At 61.2% G+C, this 18,282-nt stretch overlaps 1 protein-coding gene across 1 annotated transcript; it reads left to right on the plus strand.

The window, feature by feature from the left end:
- Positions 1-1,150: 1,150 nt before the first annotated feature.
- Positions 1,151-14,398, plus strand: LMJF_16_1660 (conserved hypothetical protein; the record flags this gene model as incomplete). Its single annotated transcript, XM_001682197.1, has 1 exon — positions 1,151-14,398. The coding sequence occupies one exon, from the start codon at positions 1,151-1,153 to the stop codon at positions 14,396-14,398; it is 13,248 nt and encodes a 4,415-aa protein (XP_001682249.1).
- Positions 14,399-18,282: the final 3,884 nt, after the last annotated feature.

Here is an 18,282-nt window from a genome sequence, read left to right on the forward strand (position 1 = left end):
GGACACCACTTACACACTAGCCATCGGTACGTTCAACGAGGCGGACGTCGGCTCTCCCCCGCACTCCTCAGCTGCCCTCGCGTGGCTTCTTCTTCGCCTTTTAGATAGTTCATTTGCAAACCTCTTTACTCTCGCGTAGTGCTCTGTACTGTTGCTCACTGTCTGTTTGCCGGCTTGCCTCTCCCTCCATATCCGTCTCATCATCGTCCCTCTCTCTCTCTCTCCGCTGTCAAGTGCGTTCGTGGTCAATCTCTTCGCCTGCTCACCCCACCTTCCTTTGCTCGCCTTTCTACTTGCGTTTTGGGGTTTCCTTTCGGCTGCTTTCTTTTCAACTCCACTCAGCTCTGTGCGTGCCTCTGCCTGTCTTTCTGCACACCTGCTGGTGCCCTTGTGTTTTATCCGCTGATTGGCGGTGTAATTCTCGATCGTGCTGCCATCGTTTCCCCGCCAACCCATTCATACGTGCTTTTGCTTTCCTTGTCCTTTCGCACCGGACTCAGCCGTGTCTTGGTACATACGCACCCAACTGGACTCACAACGTGACGGCAGCTGCAGGAGAGAGAAGGAAACGCTCACGCAAAGCCAAAGTCCCCTGGCTCACGGCTCCGTCTTCGAAGACCCCCGCGGTGCTGTTCAACACTGAAGTAGGTGAGGTCTTCATTGCCGCTTACAAGTACACCGTCACCCACACTCACCTGTGACAGACGCCGAGCGCGTCCACTGCGGCAGCTCCAGCTTCGCCTCTTCTTCGTTTTTTCCCCATTCTTTTGTTCGTGTTGTGACCGGTTTACCTTTCTCCTCGCATTCTCCGTTGATCACCGCACCCCACCCCCTCTCTCTAACCCTCTTTGTTTCTCCCCCCGTCACCACCATCAGCTGGTTAGCCGCCTTTTTGCTACTCGCCACGGGGGGGGGCTTTGCTTGCACGTCAGCATCTTCTCCTTGGCATCTCCTGCGCTGAAGGTTACGCGTTAGCGCGTGTGGCGGTTGCTCTCTGTGTGGTAGCGAAGCCATGAGGCGGCCAGCGAGCGCCACACCAACCCGCAGCGCGGTGTCAGTGGCATTCCGCGATGAAAGTCTTGCTAAGGCAACCCCACTGAGTACTACATGGAACGACCACTCCCCCAGCTCCACTGGCAGTCGGTGGGCAATGGAGTCTCAACTCGCTATATGCAAGAATCCGTCATTCCCCATTCAGCAGACCGCCCCCAAGCCGTACTTGGCTGTGTGCGCAGAAATCACACCGAAGGGTCGCAACTGGAATGCCGAGTTTCAACTGGCCTGGGAGATGGAGAATGACAGCATCGAGCAAGCGGAGCTTCGGATGCGCATCCTTCATCAGATTGAGCGCGACTTCGAGAGAGAGGCGGCAGACACGATTGTCAAGATCGTGCGATTAGAGAAGGACATGCCGGCGGAGCTGCTGAACTTTGTGCAGTGCTTCAGGGTGCGCAACATTTTTTTTCGTATTCTGCCGGACAGTCGTTCTGGCCGAAACTACATCGCTTCCTTGCGAGGAATTCTGCAGAGCGACAGTCACCTCCTCTCGGTGCCGCTCTCCACCATGTTCTACTACCGCGGCATGCCGGTGCTAGCCCAGGCGCTAGTGCCCATGACGAAGCGACCGAAGCGGCTTTACGGGGTGCATTCCGCCAACGATGTCGAGGTCGAGGCTGAGCTCGCGTTTATCGCGGAGGCGCTCCACATTCCGCTCCCCGACACCGGCATAGAGGTCTACGAGGCACTGGATGGGCGCTACTACGTCACCAACTCGAATGCAACGCTGACGCCGCTGTTTGTGGATGACACGATCATGAAGCGCCAGGAAATGCTGCGGGTGTGCCCCGAGGTGGTCGAGGGCGCCGACAACACGATGGAGGTGCTGGACGATAGGGCCCTCCAGGAAACTGTTCTCCAAGTATGTTGCAGCTCCACCACCGCGACTGTTTCTGCTACCCTCACTCAGGTATGTGAATCCCTCCACGCCCGCGGTGTTAACTTGTGCCTTCTCAAGCAGGTAGCGCACCGGCTGCTGTTTGCCGGTCACTACGACATACGTGCGGTGGAACAGACGGTGCAGTTGCTTGCGTGCGAGATGCTCTGCCGTGCAGTAAAGCAGGAGTTCTACATCGAGATTCAAGGTAAACGCATGGCCTACGACGAGCTTTTTCTGACGCGCACCCTCTCCAAATACTTTGCATTGGTGTTCGCTCCCTCGCCGCAGTTCCGCGCCAAATTCCTTGACGTGGTCTCGAAAAAGTACGGCATCACAGCCGAGGATGAAGACCTCATCGACGTGCTCGTCTCCTTCAGGACAGAGTGGAAGCAGCGCATCATGGACCGTGTGTGCCACCTACTCGGCGCCACGATTCGCAAAGAGAACGGCGCCATGCAGGTGACGTGGAGACCCTTCGCAAACTCGTCCGTAATTCCACAATTGGTGGACCCGGCAGTGGCAATACAATTGGCAGCGGTGTACAACCGCGTGCGCACGGACCCGCCACACTGGTACGCGTTCTGCTTGCCTCTGCGCTGGAAGGTGGCGTGCTGGCAGCGCAACTTTGCCGAAGCACTTAGCCTCGTGCGCGAGGGCGCAGCCGCGCAGGAGGAGCGCACCGGTCCGCAGCATCTCATCCGCTTGATGATGGAGCGCTCGGTCTGCCATGTGTCTTTTCAAACGCATGACTGGCAGTGCATCCAGGACGGGCGGTCGCGCTTCCCTACCGTACTGGCAGGGTACGAGCAATGGGCTAGCCGCAAGACCCAGGGGCGCCGCTGTATCGAGTACGGCTTTTGGCTCGTCGACGTGGCAGAGGCGCTGATCGAGGCGCCGGCAGAACTGCGCAGCTGCGTTGAAGAGGCCGTGTACTACTTCTACAATGCCATCGCGCGCATGCCAGCTTATTTGCGCAGCGAGCACGGAGCGTGGCTGCACCTGCAGCCGTACATGGGTCTTCTGCGCTGCAAGAAGCTGCTGCCCTCGTGCTCCGTTGACACACATGCTCTTGTCCAGCATTCAGTGGAGCTGAGCAAGGTGGGCTGGGCCTCCGATTTCTTCATCAGCTACCTCAGTGAGTTGGGCCGGCAACTGGAATACGAAGGGAACTTTGCGGACGCCATTCAGGTGCTACTGACGGCCATCTCGCTGTCGAAGGAAAAGCCAACATTTGCGCCCGATTTGCACACGCTTCTCGCCGACGCTGCCCATGTCTACCGATCCTGGGATCTTCGCACGCACGCCGACGCGTGCCTTGAGCTCACGAATGAAGCCATCCGCTACGCCGCCAAGTACTACGGCGTAGAAAGTCGTGAATACGGTGTCGCCCTCAACAACCGTGGCTCTATCGAGATCGAACTCGGCTGGTTCGGCCGCGCTGAGGAGACGCTGCGCAACGCTGGGGCCGCCTTGAACGCTGCGGGTGTTCCACACGGCGACCCCGACTACGTCGCGTACGCGCGTAACCTCGACACGCTGTGGCGGCGGCGGCACCCGAGCCAGCCACGGTCCACACATCTCCCCAGATTTCTGCGCCGCTTTCCTTTCTTGGAGTCTGCCTGCGAAGGCATCCCATGGGACGATGTTCGGCCTATCGAGGACGGCCGCTTTGCAGAGCTGGCGCGAAACCGTGCACGCGAGGCCGAGGGGACCAAGGAGGCATACCGTCTGGAGGCCGATATGAAGCAGCGGGTCGGTGAGATATTCCGAGCTCTCTTGTCCGGCGCGACGCTCAAGCAGTACCCATTCCTACCAGCTCAGCTGGAAGGAGTGTACGTGGAAGGTCTTTCACTCATGTACGACCGAATTTTCCTTGAGTTGGCGACGCAGTGGCAACATACGCCGGCGGCGTCTCCAGCCCGCCACCTGCAAGAGCGTCGCATGCTTGCATACGTATCGGTCAAGGGTCGGCGCATGGCAGACCGCCGCGCCTACGAGCATCACGTAGAGGACACATTCCTGGAGCGTTACGGCACATCCGTGAATGTACTGCTTCCTGTGGATTTCTCTGAGGTGGTGGAGGATGCTGAGGTACAGTCCCTGATGAGCGAGTACGAGCGATTGAAGGCACACCGCGCACCTACGGCGGAGTTGAACGAGGCGCAGGCACGGATTGGCCACCGTGTAGACGCCTTTGAGTCAGAGCAGTGGGGTTGGCGCCAGGCGATCTCGGCTTGGGTGCCGGAGAGATTGCTGCACTCCTGCTGCCTGCGCGACCTTTCTCGCGATGGCGCCCTCCGTGACTTGCTGACCGCCCACCAACACGCCACACACACCGGAGAGATCGTGATGCCACAGGACATTCTGGAGGCTCGCATCGAAGCCCTGTGTATGTCCATCTGGGAGCGTGGGCAGCTCGATCGCCTGTACTGCCGCTCTGAATCTCACCAGCTGCAGCAGCGCTACCGTCTGTCCTCGCCTCGTGTGCATCTCCAGCCCCTCGACGCCATCTTTGAAGATCTGCTCGAGCCGTGGAGTGGGAGTCTGCACGCCTCCACCGACCCAGACGACCGGGATCACGTGGTTGCCGCGGTGCACCGGCGCGCAAGGCTCAACGCCGATGCTGAATACCTCGAGCAGTGGTATCCGTGTCTCCGTGGGACGCAGTGCCCAACATGGATGCTGGTGGGTCTGCCTCACCGCTTCGACGCGGCCTACCAACGTGAGCGAGTGCAGTGGCAAAAGAGCGACGACAGCAACAGTGCTGTGGCACTGGTACGTCTTCGCCAATACCTGGCCTTCATCCAGACCCGCGCCCACAAAGCTCGCGTTGGTGTGATGCGGAGCCGTATCCGAGCTGAAGCGATGTACCCCTTTCTGTGTTTGCGCTACGACGGTGTACATGTGCTGGATTTGGCTCTGGGCGAAGATCGCATCTTTTGTGAGCACTACGCCGACTACACGAGGCTGTCCAGCGAGTCGAAGCTATCTGCACGGCAGCTGCAATCCTGCGAAGAGCGTATGAAGGCACGGGCGGCGGTTTTGGCGCAGCAGCTGCGCGAGCGAGAGGCAGCACTAGAGCACCGTTTTGGCAGCTACCTGCGCAGCGGCGACGCCCCTCTGCAGTGGTCGAGCACCTTTATCGAGTACACTCCACGTGTCCTGCAGTATGAGAAGTACCATCTCGCCCACAAAAAAGAGGTGGCCGGCTCAAAAGCTGCGCGCGACTCCGCACGCTGCGCCCACAGACTTCGCAGGTGCATACGACACATGTCACAGGACCAGTTCCAGCGGCGCCTCATACGCGGGAGCTACGGCGAAGAGATCGCTGAGCGTTACCCGTATCTATCCCTCATGCCTATCGCCTCCGTTTCGCTGACCACGCTTCCTTTCGAGTGCCGGCAGGAGTTCCGCATGCTGCACGCCACGCTTTTCGCGCCCCTGCGTGAAACTCAAGAGGACATGGAGGGCAACATGAAACGAAGCAACGCAGCAACGGCGGTGCCAGCGTCGCATCTGTGCGCATCTCTTCGCGCTTATCGGCCGGAGTCCGTTGCGACCAAGACACACCAGTTGACGTGCATTGTAGAGAAGATGGCTCAGGAAGAGCTCGATGCTCAGGTGCGGTTGCTGAAGGCGTTCCCCAGTATTCCTCACTCGGTTCTCGGGGTTCCGACGACGCAGCTAGTGCTTCCGCCCAACTTTGAGCAGCAGTGGTCCAGAGCGGCAAAGGAGGGGTTCAATGGCCCTTCCACACTAGAAGTATACTCAGCTCTGGTGGAGTGCGCTACATTCACTCGTGCCCTCCCACTCGCAAGGCAATACCTCGACGAGCTGACTCTTGCATCGCAACCGTTTCTCCTTTACACCACGCGCCAGTGCGTCTATCTCCGTCACTTGCCCCTGCGCGACGATGGACGGTACACTGCACTGCTCGAAAAGTATGGTGCGCTATTAGAGCGGAGCCCCCCAACGTCACCAGAGTGCGCTCTTCAGCGCGTGCGCCTGGCGGCTCGCGCAGACCAACTGGCGCTTCGGGCCACCCGACAGTGGGACCGCCTCCTCCGTCAGTTCCCTCAGCCCCCTGCCTTGAGCGATGACCAACTCGTCCACCTGCAAAGGCATCCGGCTATGCTTCGAACGACGCAGCGAGCGCCTGACACAGCGATAGACCCGCATACAACTCAAACCATCCTAGAGGACCTTGAAAATCAGCAACGGCAAGATACCGAAAGGGCCATCGCAGACGCCGAGCTCCACAGCGACCTATCCTTCCTTCACTCATCGACTGAAGCACAGGACGTGACCGGAACTTCTACACTTCTCCAATCCTACGAAACGGCCGAGCAAAGCCTACAAACCCCGTCGCAGCTGAACCAGGACGACATTCCATACGAGAACGAAATTCATGGCAAAACAACAAACATCAAACAAAACGCGTCATCCTCCATAATCCACCCCGCAATCCCGTCCCGCCATGAAAACCACACCAAGCCACGGGTGGCACCCACACCGATACCGCATGAATATGACGGTTTCAACAAAATCACCTCCACCTACCCGTTCCTACGGCTGCACGAGGAGGAGGGGTGGGTGGAAGCGCTTGGGGCGGACGAGGCGTTCCAGCGTCTTGCTGCGGAGTACGCGGACCTGGTGTGCGATCCGAGGAAGAACGCTGCCGCGCTGCGCGCTGTGGAGAACGGGATGAACGAGCGCGGCGACGCGGTTGCTGCCGCGCTGCGGCGCGCTGCTGCGATGGAGGAGCTGGCGTCGCGCTACCCGTTCCTACGGCTGCACGAGGAGGAGGGGTGGGTGGAAGCGCTTGGGGCGGACGAGGCGTTCCAGCGTCTTGCTGCGGAGTACGCGGACCTGGTGTGCGATCCGAGGAAGAACGCTGCCGCGCTGCGCGCTGTGGAGAACGCGATGAACGAGCGCAGCGACGCGGTTGCTGCCGCACTGCGGCGCGCTGCTGCGATGGAGGAGCTGGCGTCGCGCTACCCGTTCCTACGGCTGCACGAGGAGGAGGGGTGGGTGGAAGCGCTTGGGGCGGACGAGGCATTCCAGGGCCTTGCTGCGGAGTACGCGGACCTGGTGTGCGATCCGAGAAAGAACGCTGCCGCGCTGCGCGCTGTGGAGAACGCGATGAACGAGCGCGGCGACGCGGTTGCTGCCGCACTGCGGCGCGCTGCTGCGATGGAGGAGCTGGCGTCGCGCTACCCGTTCCTACGGCTGCACGAGGAGGAGGGGTGGGTGGAAGCGCTTGGGGCGGACGAGGCGTTCCAGCGTCTTGCTGCGGAGTACGCGGACCTGGTGTGCGATCCGAGGAAGAACGCTGCCGCGCTGCGCGCTGTGGAGAACGGGATGAACGAGCGCGGCGACGCGGTTGCTGCCGCACTGCGGCGCGCTGCTGCGATGGAGGAGCTGGCGTCGCGCTACCCGTTCCTACGGCTGCACGAGGAGGAGGGGTGGGTGGAAGCGCTTGGGGCGGACGAGGCGTTCCAGCGTCTTGCTGCGGAGTACGCGGACCTGGTGTGCGATCCGAGGAAGAACGCTGCCGCGCTGCGCGCTGTGGAGAACGCGATGAACGAGCGCGGCGACGCGGTTGCTGCCGCACTGCGGCGCGCTGCTGCGATGGAGGAGCTGGCGTCGCGCTACCCGTTCCTACGGCTGCACGAGGAGGAGGGGTGGGTGGAAGCGCTTGGGGCGGACGAGGCGTTCCAGGGCCTTGCTGCGGAGTACGCGGACCTGGTGTGCGATCCAGAGAAGAACGCTGCCGCGCTGCGCGCTGTGGAGAACGGGATGAACGAGCGGGGGGACGCGGTTGCTGCCGCGCTGCGGCGCGCTGCTGCGATGGAGGAGCTGGCGTCGCGCTACCCGTTCCTACGGCTGCACGAGGAGGAGGGGTGGGTGGAAGCGCTTGGGGCGGACGAGGCATTCCAGGGCCTTGCTGTGGAGTACGCGGACCTGGTGTGCGATCCGAGGAAGAACGCTGCCGCGCTGCGCGCTGTGGAGAACGCGATGAACGAGCGCGGCGACGCGGTTGCTGCCGCACTGCGGCGCGCTGCTGCGATGGAGGAGCTGGCGTCGCGCTACCCGTTCCTACGGCTGCACGAGGAGGAGGGGTGGGTGGAAGCGCTTGGGGCGGACGAGGCGTTCCAGCGTCTTGCTGCGGAGTACGCGGACCTGGTGTGCGATCCAGAGAAGAACGCTGCCGCGCTGCGCGCTGTGGAGAACGCGATGAACGAGCGCGGCGACGCGGTTGCTGCCGCACTGCGGCGCGCTGCTGCGATGGAGGAGCTGGCGTCGCGCTACCCGTTCCTACGGCTGCACGAGGAGGAGGGGTGGGTGGAAGCGCTTGGGGCGGACGAGGCGTTCCAGCGTCTTGCTGCGGAGTACGCGGACCTGGTGTGCGATCCGAGGAAGAACGCTGCCGCGCTGCGCGCTGTGGAGAACGCGATGAACGAGCGCGGCGACGCGGTTGCTGCCGCACTGCGGCGCGCTGCTGCGATGGAGGAGCTGGCGTCGCGCTACCCGTTCCTACGGCTGCACGAGGAGGAGGGGTGGGTGGAAGCGCTTGGGGCGGACGAGGCGTTCCAGGGCCTTGCTGCGGAGTACGCGGACCTGGTGTGCGATCCAGAGAAGAACGCTGCCGCGCTGCGCGCTGTGGAGAACGGGATGAACGAGCGCGGCGACGCGGTTGCTGCCGCGCTGCGGCGCGCTGCTGCGATGGAGGAGCTGGCGTCGCGCTACCCGTTCCTACGGCTGCACGAGGAGGAGGGGTGGGTGGAAGCGCTTGGGGCGGACGAGGCGTTCCAGGGCCTTGCTGCGGAGTACGCGGACCTGGTGTGCGATCCAGAGAAGAACGCTGCCGCGCTGCGCGCTGTGGAGAACGCGATGAACGAGCGCGGCGACGCGGTTGCTGCCGCACTGCGGCGCGCTGCTGCGATGGAGGAGCTGGCGTCGCGCTACCCGTTCCTACGGCTGCACGAGGAGGAGGGGTGGGTGGAAGCGCTTGGGGCGGACGAGGCGTTCCAGGGCCTTGCTGCGGAGTACGCGGACCTGGTGTGCGATCCAGAGAAGAACGCTGCCGCGCTGCGCGCTGTGGAGAACGGGATGAACGAGCGCGGCGACGCGGTTGCTGCCGCGCTGCGGCGCGCTGCTGCGATGGAGGAGCTGGCGTCGCGCTACCCGTTCCTACGGCTGCACGAGGAGGAGGGGTGGGTGGAAGCGCTTGGGGCGGACGAGGCGTTCCAGCGTCTTGCTGCGGAGTACGCGGACCTGGTGTGCGATCCAGAGAAGAACGCTGCCGCGCTGCGCGCTGTGGAGAACGCGATGAACGAGCGCGGCGACGCGGTTGCTGCCGCACTGCGGCGCGCTGCTGCGATGGAGGAGCTGGCGTCGCGCTACCCGTTCCTACGGCTGCACGAGGAGGAGGGGTGGGTGGAAGCGCTTGGGGCGGACGAGGCGTTCCAGCGTCTTGCTGCGGAGTACGCGGACCTGGTGTGCGATCCGAGGAAGAACGCTGCCGCGCTGCGCGCTGTGGAGAACGCGATGAACGAGCGCGGCGACGCGGTTGCTGCCGCACTGCGGCGCGCTGCTGCGATGGAGGAGCTGGCGTCGCGCTACCCGTTCCTACGGCTGCACGAGGAGGAGGGGTGGGTGGAAGCGCTTGGGGCGGACGAGGCGTTCCAGGGCCTTGCTGCGGAGTACGCGGACCTGGTGTGCGATCCGAGAAAGAACGCTGCCGCGCTGCGCGCTGTGGAGAACGCGATGAACGAGCGCGGCGACGCGGTTGCTGCCGCACTGCGGCGCGCTGCTGCGATGGAGGAGCTGGCGTCGCGCTACCCGTTCCTACGGCTGCACGAGGAGGAGGGGTGGGTGGAAGCGCTTGGGGCGGACGAGGCGTTCCAGCGTCTTGCTGCGGAGTACGCGGACCTGGTGTGCGATCCAGAGAAGAACGCTGCCGCGCTGCGCGCTGTGGAGAACGGGATGAACGAGCGCGGCGACGCGGTTGCTGCCGCGCTGCGGCGCGCTGCTGCGATGGAGGAGCTGGCGTCGCGCTACCCGTTCCTACGGCTGCACGAGGAGGAGGGGTGGGTGGAAGCGCTTGGGGCGGACGAGGCGTTCCAGCGTCTTGCTGCGGAGTACGCGGACCTGGTGTGGGATCCGAGGAAGAACGCTGCCGCGCTGCGCGCTGTGGAGAACGCGATGAACGAGCGCGGCGACGCGGTTGCTGCCGCACTGCGGCGCGCTGCTGCGATGGAGGAGCTGGCGTCGCGCTACCCGTTCCTACGGCTGCACGAGGAGGAGGGGTGGGTGGAAGCGCTTGGGGCGGACGAGGCGTTCCAGGGCCTTGCTGCGGAGTACGCGGACCTGGTGTGCGATCCAGAGAAGAACGCTGCCGCGCTGCGCGCTGTGGAGAACGGGATGAACGAGCGCGGCGACGCGGTTGCTGCCGCACTGCGGCGCGCTGCTGCGATGGAGGAGCTGGCGTCGCGCTACCCGTTCCTACGGCTGCACGAGGAGGAGGGGTGGGTGGAAGCGCTTGGGGCGGACGAGGCGTTCCAGGGCCTTGCTGCGGAGTACGCGGACCTGGTGTGCGATCCGAGAAAGAACGCTGCCGCGCTGCGCGCTGTGGAGAACGCGATGAACGAGCGCGGCGACGCGGTTGCTGCCGCACTGCGGCGCGCTGCTGCGATGGAGGAGCTGGCGTCGCGCTACCCGTTCCTACGGCTGCACGAGGAGGAGGGGTGGGTGGAAGCGCTTGGGGCGGACGAGGCGTTCCAGCGTCTTGCTGCGGAGTACGCGGACCTGGTGTGGGATCCGAGGAAGAACGCTGCCGCGCTGCGCGCTGTGGAGAACGCGATGAACGAGCGCGGCGACGCGGTTGCTGCCGCACTGCGGCGCGCTGCTGCGATGGAGGAGCTGGCGTCGCGCTACCCGTTCCTACGGCTGCACGAGGAGGAGGGGTGGGTGGAAGCGCTTGGGGCGGACGAGGCGTTCCAGCGTCTTGCTGCGGAGTACGCGGACCTGGTGTGGGATCCGAGGAAGAACGCTGCCGCGCTGCGCGCTGTGGAGAACGCGATGAACGAGCGCGGCGACGCGGTTGCTGCCGCACTGCGGCGCGCTGCTGCGATGGAGGAGCTGGCGTCGCGCTACCCGTTCCTACGGCTGCACGAGGAGGAGGGGTGGGTGGAAGCGCTTGGGGCGGACGAGGCGTTCCAGGGCCTTGCTGCGGAGTACGCGGACCTGGTGTGCGATCCAGAGAAGAACGCTGCCGCGCTGCGCGCTGTGGAGAACGGGATGAACGAGCGCGGCGACGCGGTTGCTGCCGCACTGCGGCGCGCTGCTGCGATGGAGGAGCTGGCGTCGCGCTACCCGTTCCTACGGCTGCACGAGGAGGAGGGGTGGGTGGAAGCGCTTGGGGCGGACGAGGCGTTCCAGCGTCTTGCTGCGGAGTACGCGGACCTGGTGTGCGATCCGAGGAAGAACGCTGCCGCGCTGCGCGCTGTGGAGAACGCGATGAACGAGCGCGGCGACGCGGTTGCTGCCGCACTGCGGCGCGCTGCTGCGATGGAGGAGCTGGCGTCGCGCTACCCGTTCCTACGGCTGCACGAGGAGGAGGGGTGGGTGGAAGCGCTTGGGGCGGACGAGGCGTTCCAGCGTCTTGCTGCGGAGTACGCGGACCTGGTGTGCGATCCGAGGAAAAACGCTGCCGCGCTGCGCGCTGTGGAGAACGGGATGAACGAGCGCGGCGACGCGGTTGCTGCCGCGCTGCGGCGCGCTGCTGCGATGGAGGAGCTGGCGTCGCGCTACCCGTTCCTACGGCTGCACGAGGAGGAGGGGTGGGTGGAAGCGCTTGGGGCGGACGAGGCGTTCCAGCGTCTTGCTGCGGAGTACGCGGACCTGGTGTGCGATCCGAGGAAGAACGCTGCCGCGCTGCGCGCTGTGGAGAACGGGATGAACGAGCGCGGCGACGCGGTTGCTGCCGCACTGCGGCGCGCTGCTGCGATGGAGGAGCTGGCGTCGCGCTACCCGTTCCTACGGCTGCACGAGGAGGAGGGGTGGGTGGAAGCGCTTGGGGCGGACGAGGCGTTCCAGCGTCTTGCTGCGGAGTACGCGGACCTGGTGTGCGATCCAGAGAAGAACGCTGCCGCGCTGCGCGCTGTGGAGAACGGGATGAAGGAGCGCGGCGACGCGGTTGCTGCCGCACTGCGGCGCGCTGCTGCGATGGAGGAGCTGGCGTCGCGCTACCCGTTCCTACGGCTGCACGAGGAGGAGGGGTGGGTGGAAGCGCTTGGGGCGGACGAGGCGTTCCAGCGTCTTGCTGCGGAGTACGCGGACCTGGTGTGCGATCCAGAGAAGAACGCTGCCGCGCTGCGCGCTGTGGAGAACGGGATGAAGGAGCGCGGCGACGCGGTTGCTGCCGCACTGCGGCGCGCTGCTGCGATGGAGGAGCTGGCGTCGCGCTACCCGTTCCTACGGCTGCACGAGGAGGAGGGGTGGGTGGAAGCGCTTGGGGCGGACGAGGCATTCCAGGGCCTTGCTGCGGAGTACGCGGACCTGGTGTGCGATCCGAGGAAGAACGCTGCCGCGCTGCGCGCTGTGGAGAACGCGATGAAGGAGCGCGGTAGATGGGTTGGTGTGCTGCTGTCTGAGAAGGGTTTTTGTGAGCTTCTGGATGGTGTGATTGCGGAGGAAGACACCAGTCGGTGCAGAATGAGAGCTTCGGAGGGAGACGGACGGGGAGTCATCGTTTTCGATGCTTTGCTTGAAAGTGAAGAGGTTGAGCGAAATCGGATAATTTCCCTGGAAGAGGAGAGGTTGTCAAGTCTGAGCAGCGCGTTGTTCTTGGAGCGCTCTGCATTATCCGAGGCCACGCGGGCGCGGTTTGAGAAGGCGTTTGCAGACTGTTCAGCGGAGGAGGCAGCTGGTCGAAAGGCTGTGCAGTTGGAGGCGTATGCTCGTCTGGCTTCAGTGGCTGTAGAGTTCGTGCAGAACGAGGAGAAGGCTAGGCGCTGTGCCATCCACGCCGTGGAGGAGGCTGCTGCGCTGGAACTTGCTGACGCTGCGTTGCGCGATCGTGAGGCGGCAGCCGAGCAGATGCGGTTGCGTCAACACCGGGCGCTTGCGGACTGCGAGTCAGTGGAGGGTGATGTGCGTGGCCAAGTCGCAGCTGATGAGGCTGCAGCTCGTTTCAGTGTAGCCGCGCCTTTTCTCATGTCCGAGGAAGCCCTGCAACGTAAAGAAATCCTGTCGATGGAGCAGCAGTCGGCTGTGCAGCTCGCTATGCGAGAGAGTTGTGAGCGCGGGGTCGTGCTGCGCAAGATGCTTTCGCGACTGAGTGCATTTATCGAGTCTTCTGTGGAAAAGGAAGCGGAGTCACGAAGTGCGCTGGAGTTGTTGGAGACGAGGACGCGCGATGCTCTCGCTGAAGATGCGAAGAAACACACAGAGGCGCTTTCATTAGTAGCTGCACGGCGGAGCTCTCTGCTCCAAAGCGAGACGCTGACCCGTGAGGGTGTTGAGCTGGATGAAAAGGGCACGCGTGAGTCCCTGAAAGGCGAGTATCAGCTGTTACGGGAGAGCGTGGCATCAAAGTACCCGGGGGCGACGGAGTCCCACAAGGCACACGCGAAACTCGAAGCTACCGAGGCATTGCTGCCGATGGAAGAGAATTCGTTAGACATTGCCCTCTCGTCTGAACAGTCAGTTGCCCTTCTACAGAGAGCTGGTCGGGGCCGTCTCTTGCGAAAGAAGCTGCAGAGGCGTTTGGAGAATCGGCGCCGTGATATCCTCAAGCAGGGTGTGAGCCATATTCTCGCGGAAGAGTTTACGGGCAGACGCACTATTGTGGGGGATGAGTACTTGCAGCGGCAAGGCTTGCGCGATCAGTACGACCGTGCGGTCCCTATGACACACTATGATGACCCAGTTGATGTGGCGCTGCAGCAGCTGATGATAGCTGAGGAGTCTGAGCGCGACAATATCCTCAGCGACTACATTCTCGCCCGTGGTGCCATTGAGCGGGCAGAGCACAAGCAGTTTCTCAAACAGAAAGCGCTTTTGTGGGTCTCTGGGGCACTTGAGTTCTCTGATGACGAGGAGGTGGCTGATCTGCACTTGTCAGACTTCCAAGGTACAGAGAGCACTCTGACGGCTGGCAGCCGGACAAACCGCTCTAGGACTCGATACAAGGGATTCGAACTTGACGCCCTCGGTCGCTTCTTGCTCGACTACGAGAAGGACATCAACCAAATGCAGACGACGCTGGCCGACTTCCGCCGCTCTGTGGCCATCGTGCATGACCAACTAAAGGATGCCCGAGATCGTGCGGCGCAGGAGATTGTGCGCGGTGGCACAGGCGCTATTTGGGTGCCTGCGCGTCCGCTCCCCCTCGCAGATCTTGTGAGGGGCCCCAACACTCAGTACGAGGGCAAACGAGCTCATCGAGCACTGTAGACGACAGCTGCTCTCCTCTTGTCCCGTTCCAGTAGCCAAGAAAAAAAAAAACTTGCCGTGCGTCTGCACCCATTGGAGTGTGAGAGGACCCTTTCATGTTTTGCAATGCATCCGCAACCCCCCTCCGGCTAACCCACTGCCGGCGATTATTTTTCCTCATCTTTCTGCGCCATCGTGTCTCTGTGACTACCGTCTTTCATCCCCTTTGCGGTTACTTCGATGATGGGGCCCTCTTCTCACGGTTGTAATCTGCAATTGGCAGCTCTTTTTTTCTCTCTAGCATCTGCACAAATCCCTGGATGCGCACGCCTATGTCTTTGTCTGTCACTGCTACGTGTGCTCATCGATGCATCAACTCGTGGGGCTGATTCTGTTCCCTTACGTTTCGATTCGCTGACATAATTACCCTTCTATCAGAGATACAGCTACAAGTACACATGCACAAGCACACAAAAGCATTAATGCGCGATCGTTTACGCGACTCGAGGCAACTGCAAATCAGTTTCGAAAAACTGCACGAGCGAGGTTCACGCAATTCCGTGTGCTGTGAGCGCTTTATAACTGTCCTGGTCTGCACGTGGCGTTAGTATCTCTTCTTTTGTTGCGTTGCCCTGGTGCGTATCATCTCTCACCCCCTCTATCCACTATAATTGCCTGCCCCATGAGTGCAGCTGAGCGCTATCACTGTCGTAGCCTTTACCTGTGTTCCTCAAACACCGTTTTCTCTTGCCCGCCGTACATTTCACTGTCTCGACTCCACGATGAACTTTGTTGCTCGCTTGCTTGTGCTATGTTGTGTCGGCGGCGTTCTTGAAGAGCAACAGCGTTGACCACTCCCTGTGTTTCTGTGCGCACTCACATCTCTCGCTCTGTTTTCCTCCTTTGACGGTGCGCTACCAATGCCGTTTACGCAATTCCTCGTTGTGGGACCCAGTGACGCCTGCCTCTTCGCGTACGGGGGCAGCGGCACTGACACTAGTGGCAGCAGTGATAACGAATTGGCGCATCACTTCTCCCTCTACTCCGCATTAGATGTGATTGACGAGGTGATGTGGACCAGAGGCGATTTTCTTCTCAGCAGAGTGGATCGTCCCTACGGGGACTCGTACTGCATCTCCGCATACGTGGGCCTTGCTCCTGTTCGTCTTCTACTCATGCAGGATTCTGAGCCGAAGGACTCGCTATCCACCTTTTTTAGCGAGGCGTATCAGCTATGTGTACGGTACTTCATGAACCCGTTCAGCACGACCTGCAAAAAGATCCAAAGTACTACGTTTCGGGACGAGATCGCTCTGCTGTGTCGCAAGTACTGCTGACGGTCGTCGCTATCTTGGTAGACGTGCAGGCACCCTATCGGTTTCCTCACCACTCTGTCTAGGGTGTCTACCTCCGCTGGCTCCCTGTGCTGCTAGGGAGAAGCAGCGTTCTGTCTCTCCTCGCACACCACATTGCACTGGTTGTGTTGCTTGCTTATGACCCCGCCCGCGCCAGTTCCATGCAGCCACGAAAATGAAGATTCTTATTCGGTACGCTGCACCTGGTGATCTGTACCCCGTGCCGTATTCATTCCGAGATTGCTGGTAGGGGTGCGGAACACCACCTCTCCCTTCGCACATGAGCGTCGAGCCGTAATTAGCTGAGTTCCTTTTCCACCTGTGGAATAGATGGACAACCTAATGCTAGAGAAAGCCCGCACCAGCACCTCCTCGGTTGCGAGCTGTGCGGTGTTGTCCTGCCTCATCCTTTTTTGACCACACCAGCTGGTTTCGCTGCACAGTTCTTGCTCATTTTTCTCCTCTTCATTCCTTTCTTCTCATCACATCGTTGCGAACACGCGCTTCTCCCAACTCTTGCCTATCCGAGTCACGCGTATCTCTCTGCTCGTTTTTCACTTTGCCTTGTTCCGCACTGCTTCGTGTCAAAGAGGCTTATCGCTTGCCTCTGTGCGCGCTCCTTTCCCTACTACGCCCCCATGTCTTCCATTCTTTGTATCCTTATTTTTGACCTCCTTTTCCTTTCCCTCCACAGCTCACCGTAGTGTTTCCCGGAGAGCTGCGGGCGACGTCTCTCTCGCTTTGCGCAGCTACTTTGCATGCTGTCGACTGATTGTGCGGTACAATCAGACATCACGTCACGAGAGTCCACGATGCTCTATGCCAGTAATGCACCCATAGATGTAGCGATCGAAGACTGCTTCCCCCCTTCCGTGCAGCTACCGCGCTGTCTGTAAAGAAATGGAGACGAGACTCGGCCTGCTGCGAAGATGAATACGTCAAACAAGGCACACTAGAGAACAGCCTTGTTGTTGCTACAGACTCCTTTTTCCTCATGCCGGTCGACATAGGCCCAAAAGAGTGGAGTATGACATACAGACACTTCTTTCCGCACAAGTGCTGGCGCTGCAAGCCCGTCGCGTGCGCCTTTCACTTCAGTTTGCCTCTAATCACTCCTACCTGGAGCACGGATACACTGCTACAGAACTTACGAAATGGGCCATGTCAGGAGTGCCGACGCCAACTGCATGAATCATCAACCCGGTCTTCAGTTTCAAATGCCAGCCCCCCCCTCAGTAGCGATACGCCATACGACATGCTACGGCAACAGCTACTTTCTAGAAGCCGTCCCACACCAAAAAGTGGGGATGCTAAGCTTACCAGATGACAGGAGATCACCCACACTCAGTTCCGCACAGAGCACGTGTGCGTACTTTGAAGTCCTGCATCAGAAAGTGACAGGGAAAGGCAAGACGCAGCTGGACTCCCACATTGTGCTTCGATGCGATTGTGGTACCTTCACCCCTGCCAGAGCCCCTGCCCTCACCTGTTTCTGGCTATAAGGGCGTCCGACCACATGCTGAGCCCGGTTTACCACGCGAGACTCGAAAATCCCACAACGCTCAAAGCACACCTTTCTTAACGCTACGTTCTTGCATACAATGCTGCGATTCTGCGCGTCGAACCTGCACTGCATGGCTTCCGTCGCCGAGTATCTATAGTTTTCCTCCCTGTGTAGTTTAGAAACGACAAGCTATGACCTCATTGTGCGGCAGCACGTGCTTGTTCATGGTTCCCTCTGCTTTAAACAGCCATTCCTGTGAACGGTGCAAGGAGTCAGCAGAGGTCGGGATGCTCGTGCTGCCATGGACTCAAGGAAGTACCCCGCCTGCCGCTCCTCCCCATCGCTCACACCGCCTGCGGCACCCGGCAAGCTGGTATTCACTGCTCCTATGAGTGTGTTGTCTGGTGCCGGCTCTGCACCACAGATGCTCTCCACATGCCTGGTAACTGACGAAAGCCGGCTCGGGACACGGGAATAGGGGATGTGACTCGTTTTTGTGCCACCTGCGCTGCTCCGAAATCTTCCTCGCCGATTTGCTTGTCGTCGTGGGCTTCGGTTCCCTCATGGCTGTGCCTGCGCGATTTCCCACACCCCTGTGCAAATGCTTGGCTGGCCCTGTTGTTTGCTTGTGTGCCTTGCCTCTGTGACCGAGTTGAGCGTAAAGAGAAACCCCCACCGCACCACCGCGCTAGTCACTCTCCATCTTATGGGTCTTTCGACGGCTGCTGAATTTCTCCGTATTTGAAGGTCTTTGCATCGGCGCGGCGCTGCCTGTGGCCCGCTCTGCCATTTCGCGGTTAGGGTTAGGGTTAGGGTTAGGGTTAGGGTTAGGGTTAGGGTTAGGGTTAGGGTTAGGGTTAGGGTTAGGGTTAGGGTTAGGGTTTATATCTCCACTGATTCCTTGCACAGCGACACCCTCTCCACCTGGACGGGTGCGTGACGGTGTACTACTGTACTGGTGTACGGGTGTGCTACTGTACTGGTTAGGGTTAGGGTTAGGGTTAGGGTTAGGGTTAGGGTTAGGGTTAGGGTTAGGGTTAGGGTTT

Source organism: Leishmania major, chromosome 16, assembly GCF_000002725.2.
Source record: "Leishmania major strain Friedlin complete genome, chromosome 16".
NCBI classification, from domain to species: Eukaryota; Euglenozoa; class Kinetoplastea; order Trypanosomatida; family Trypanosomatidae; genus Leishmania; species Leishmania major.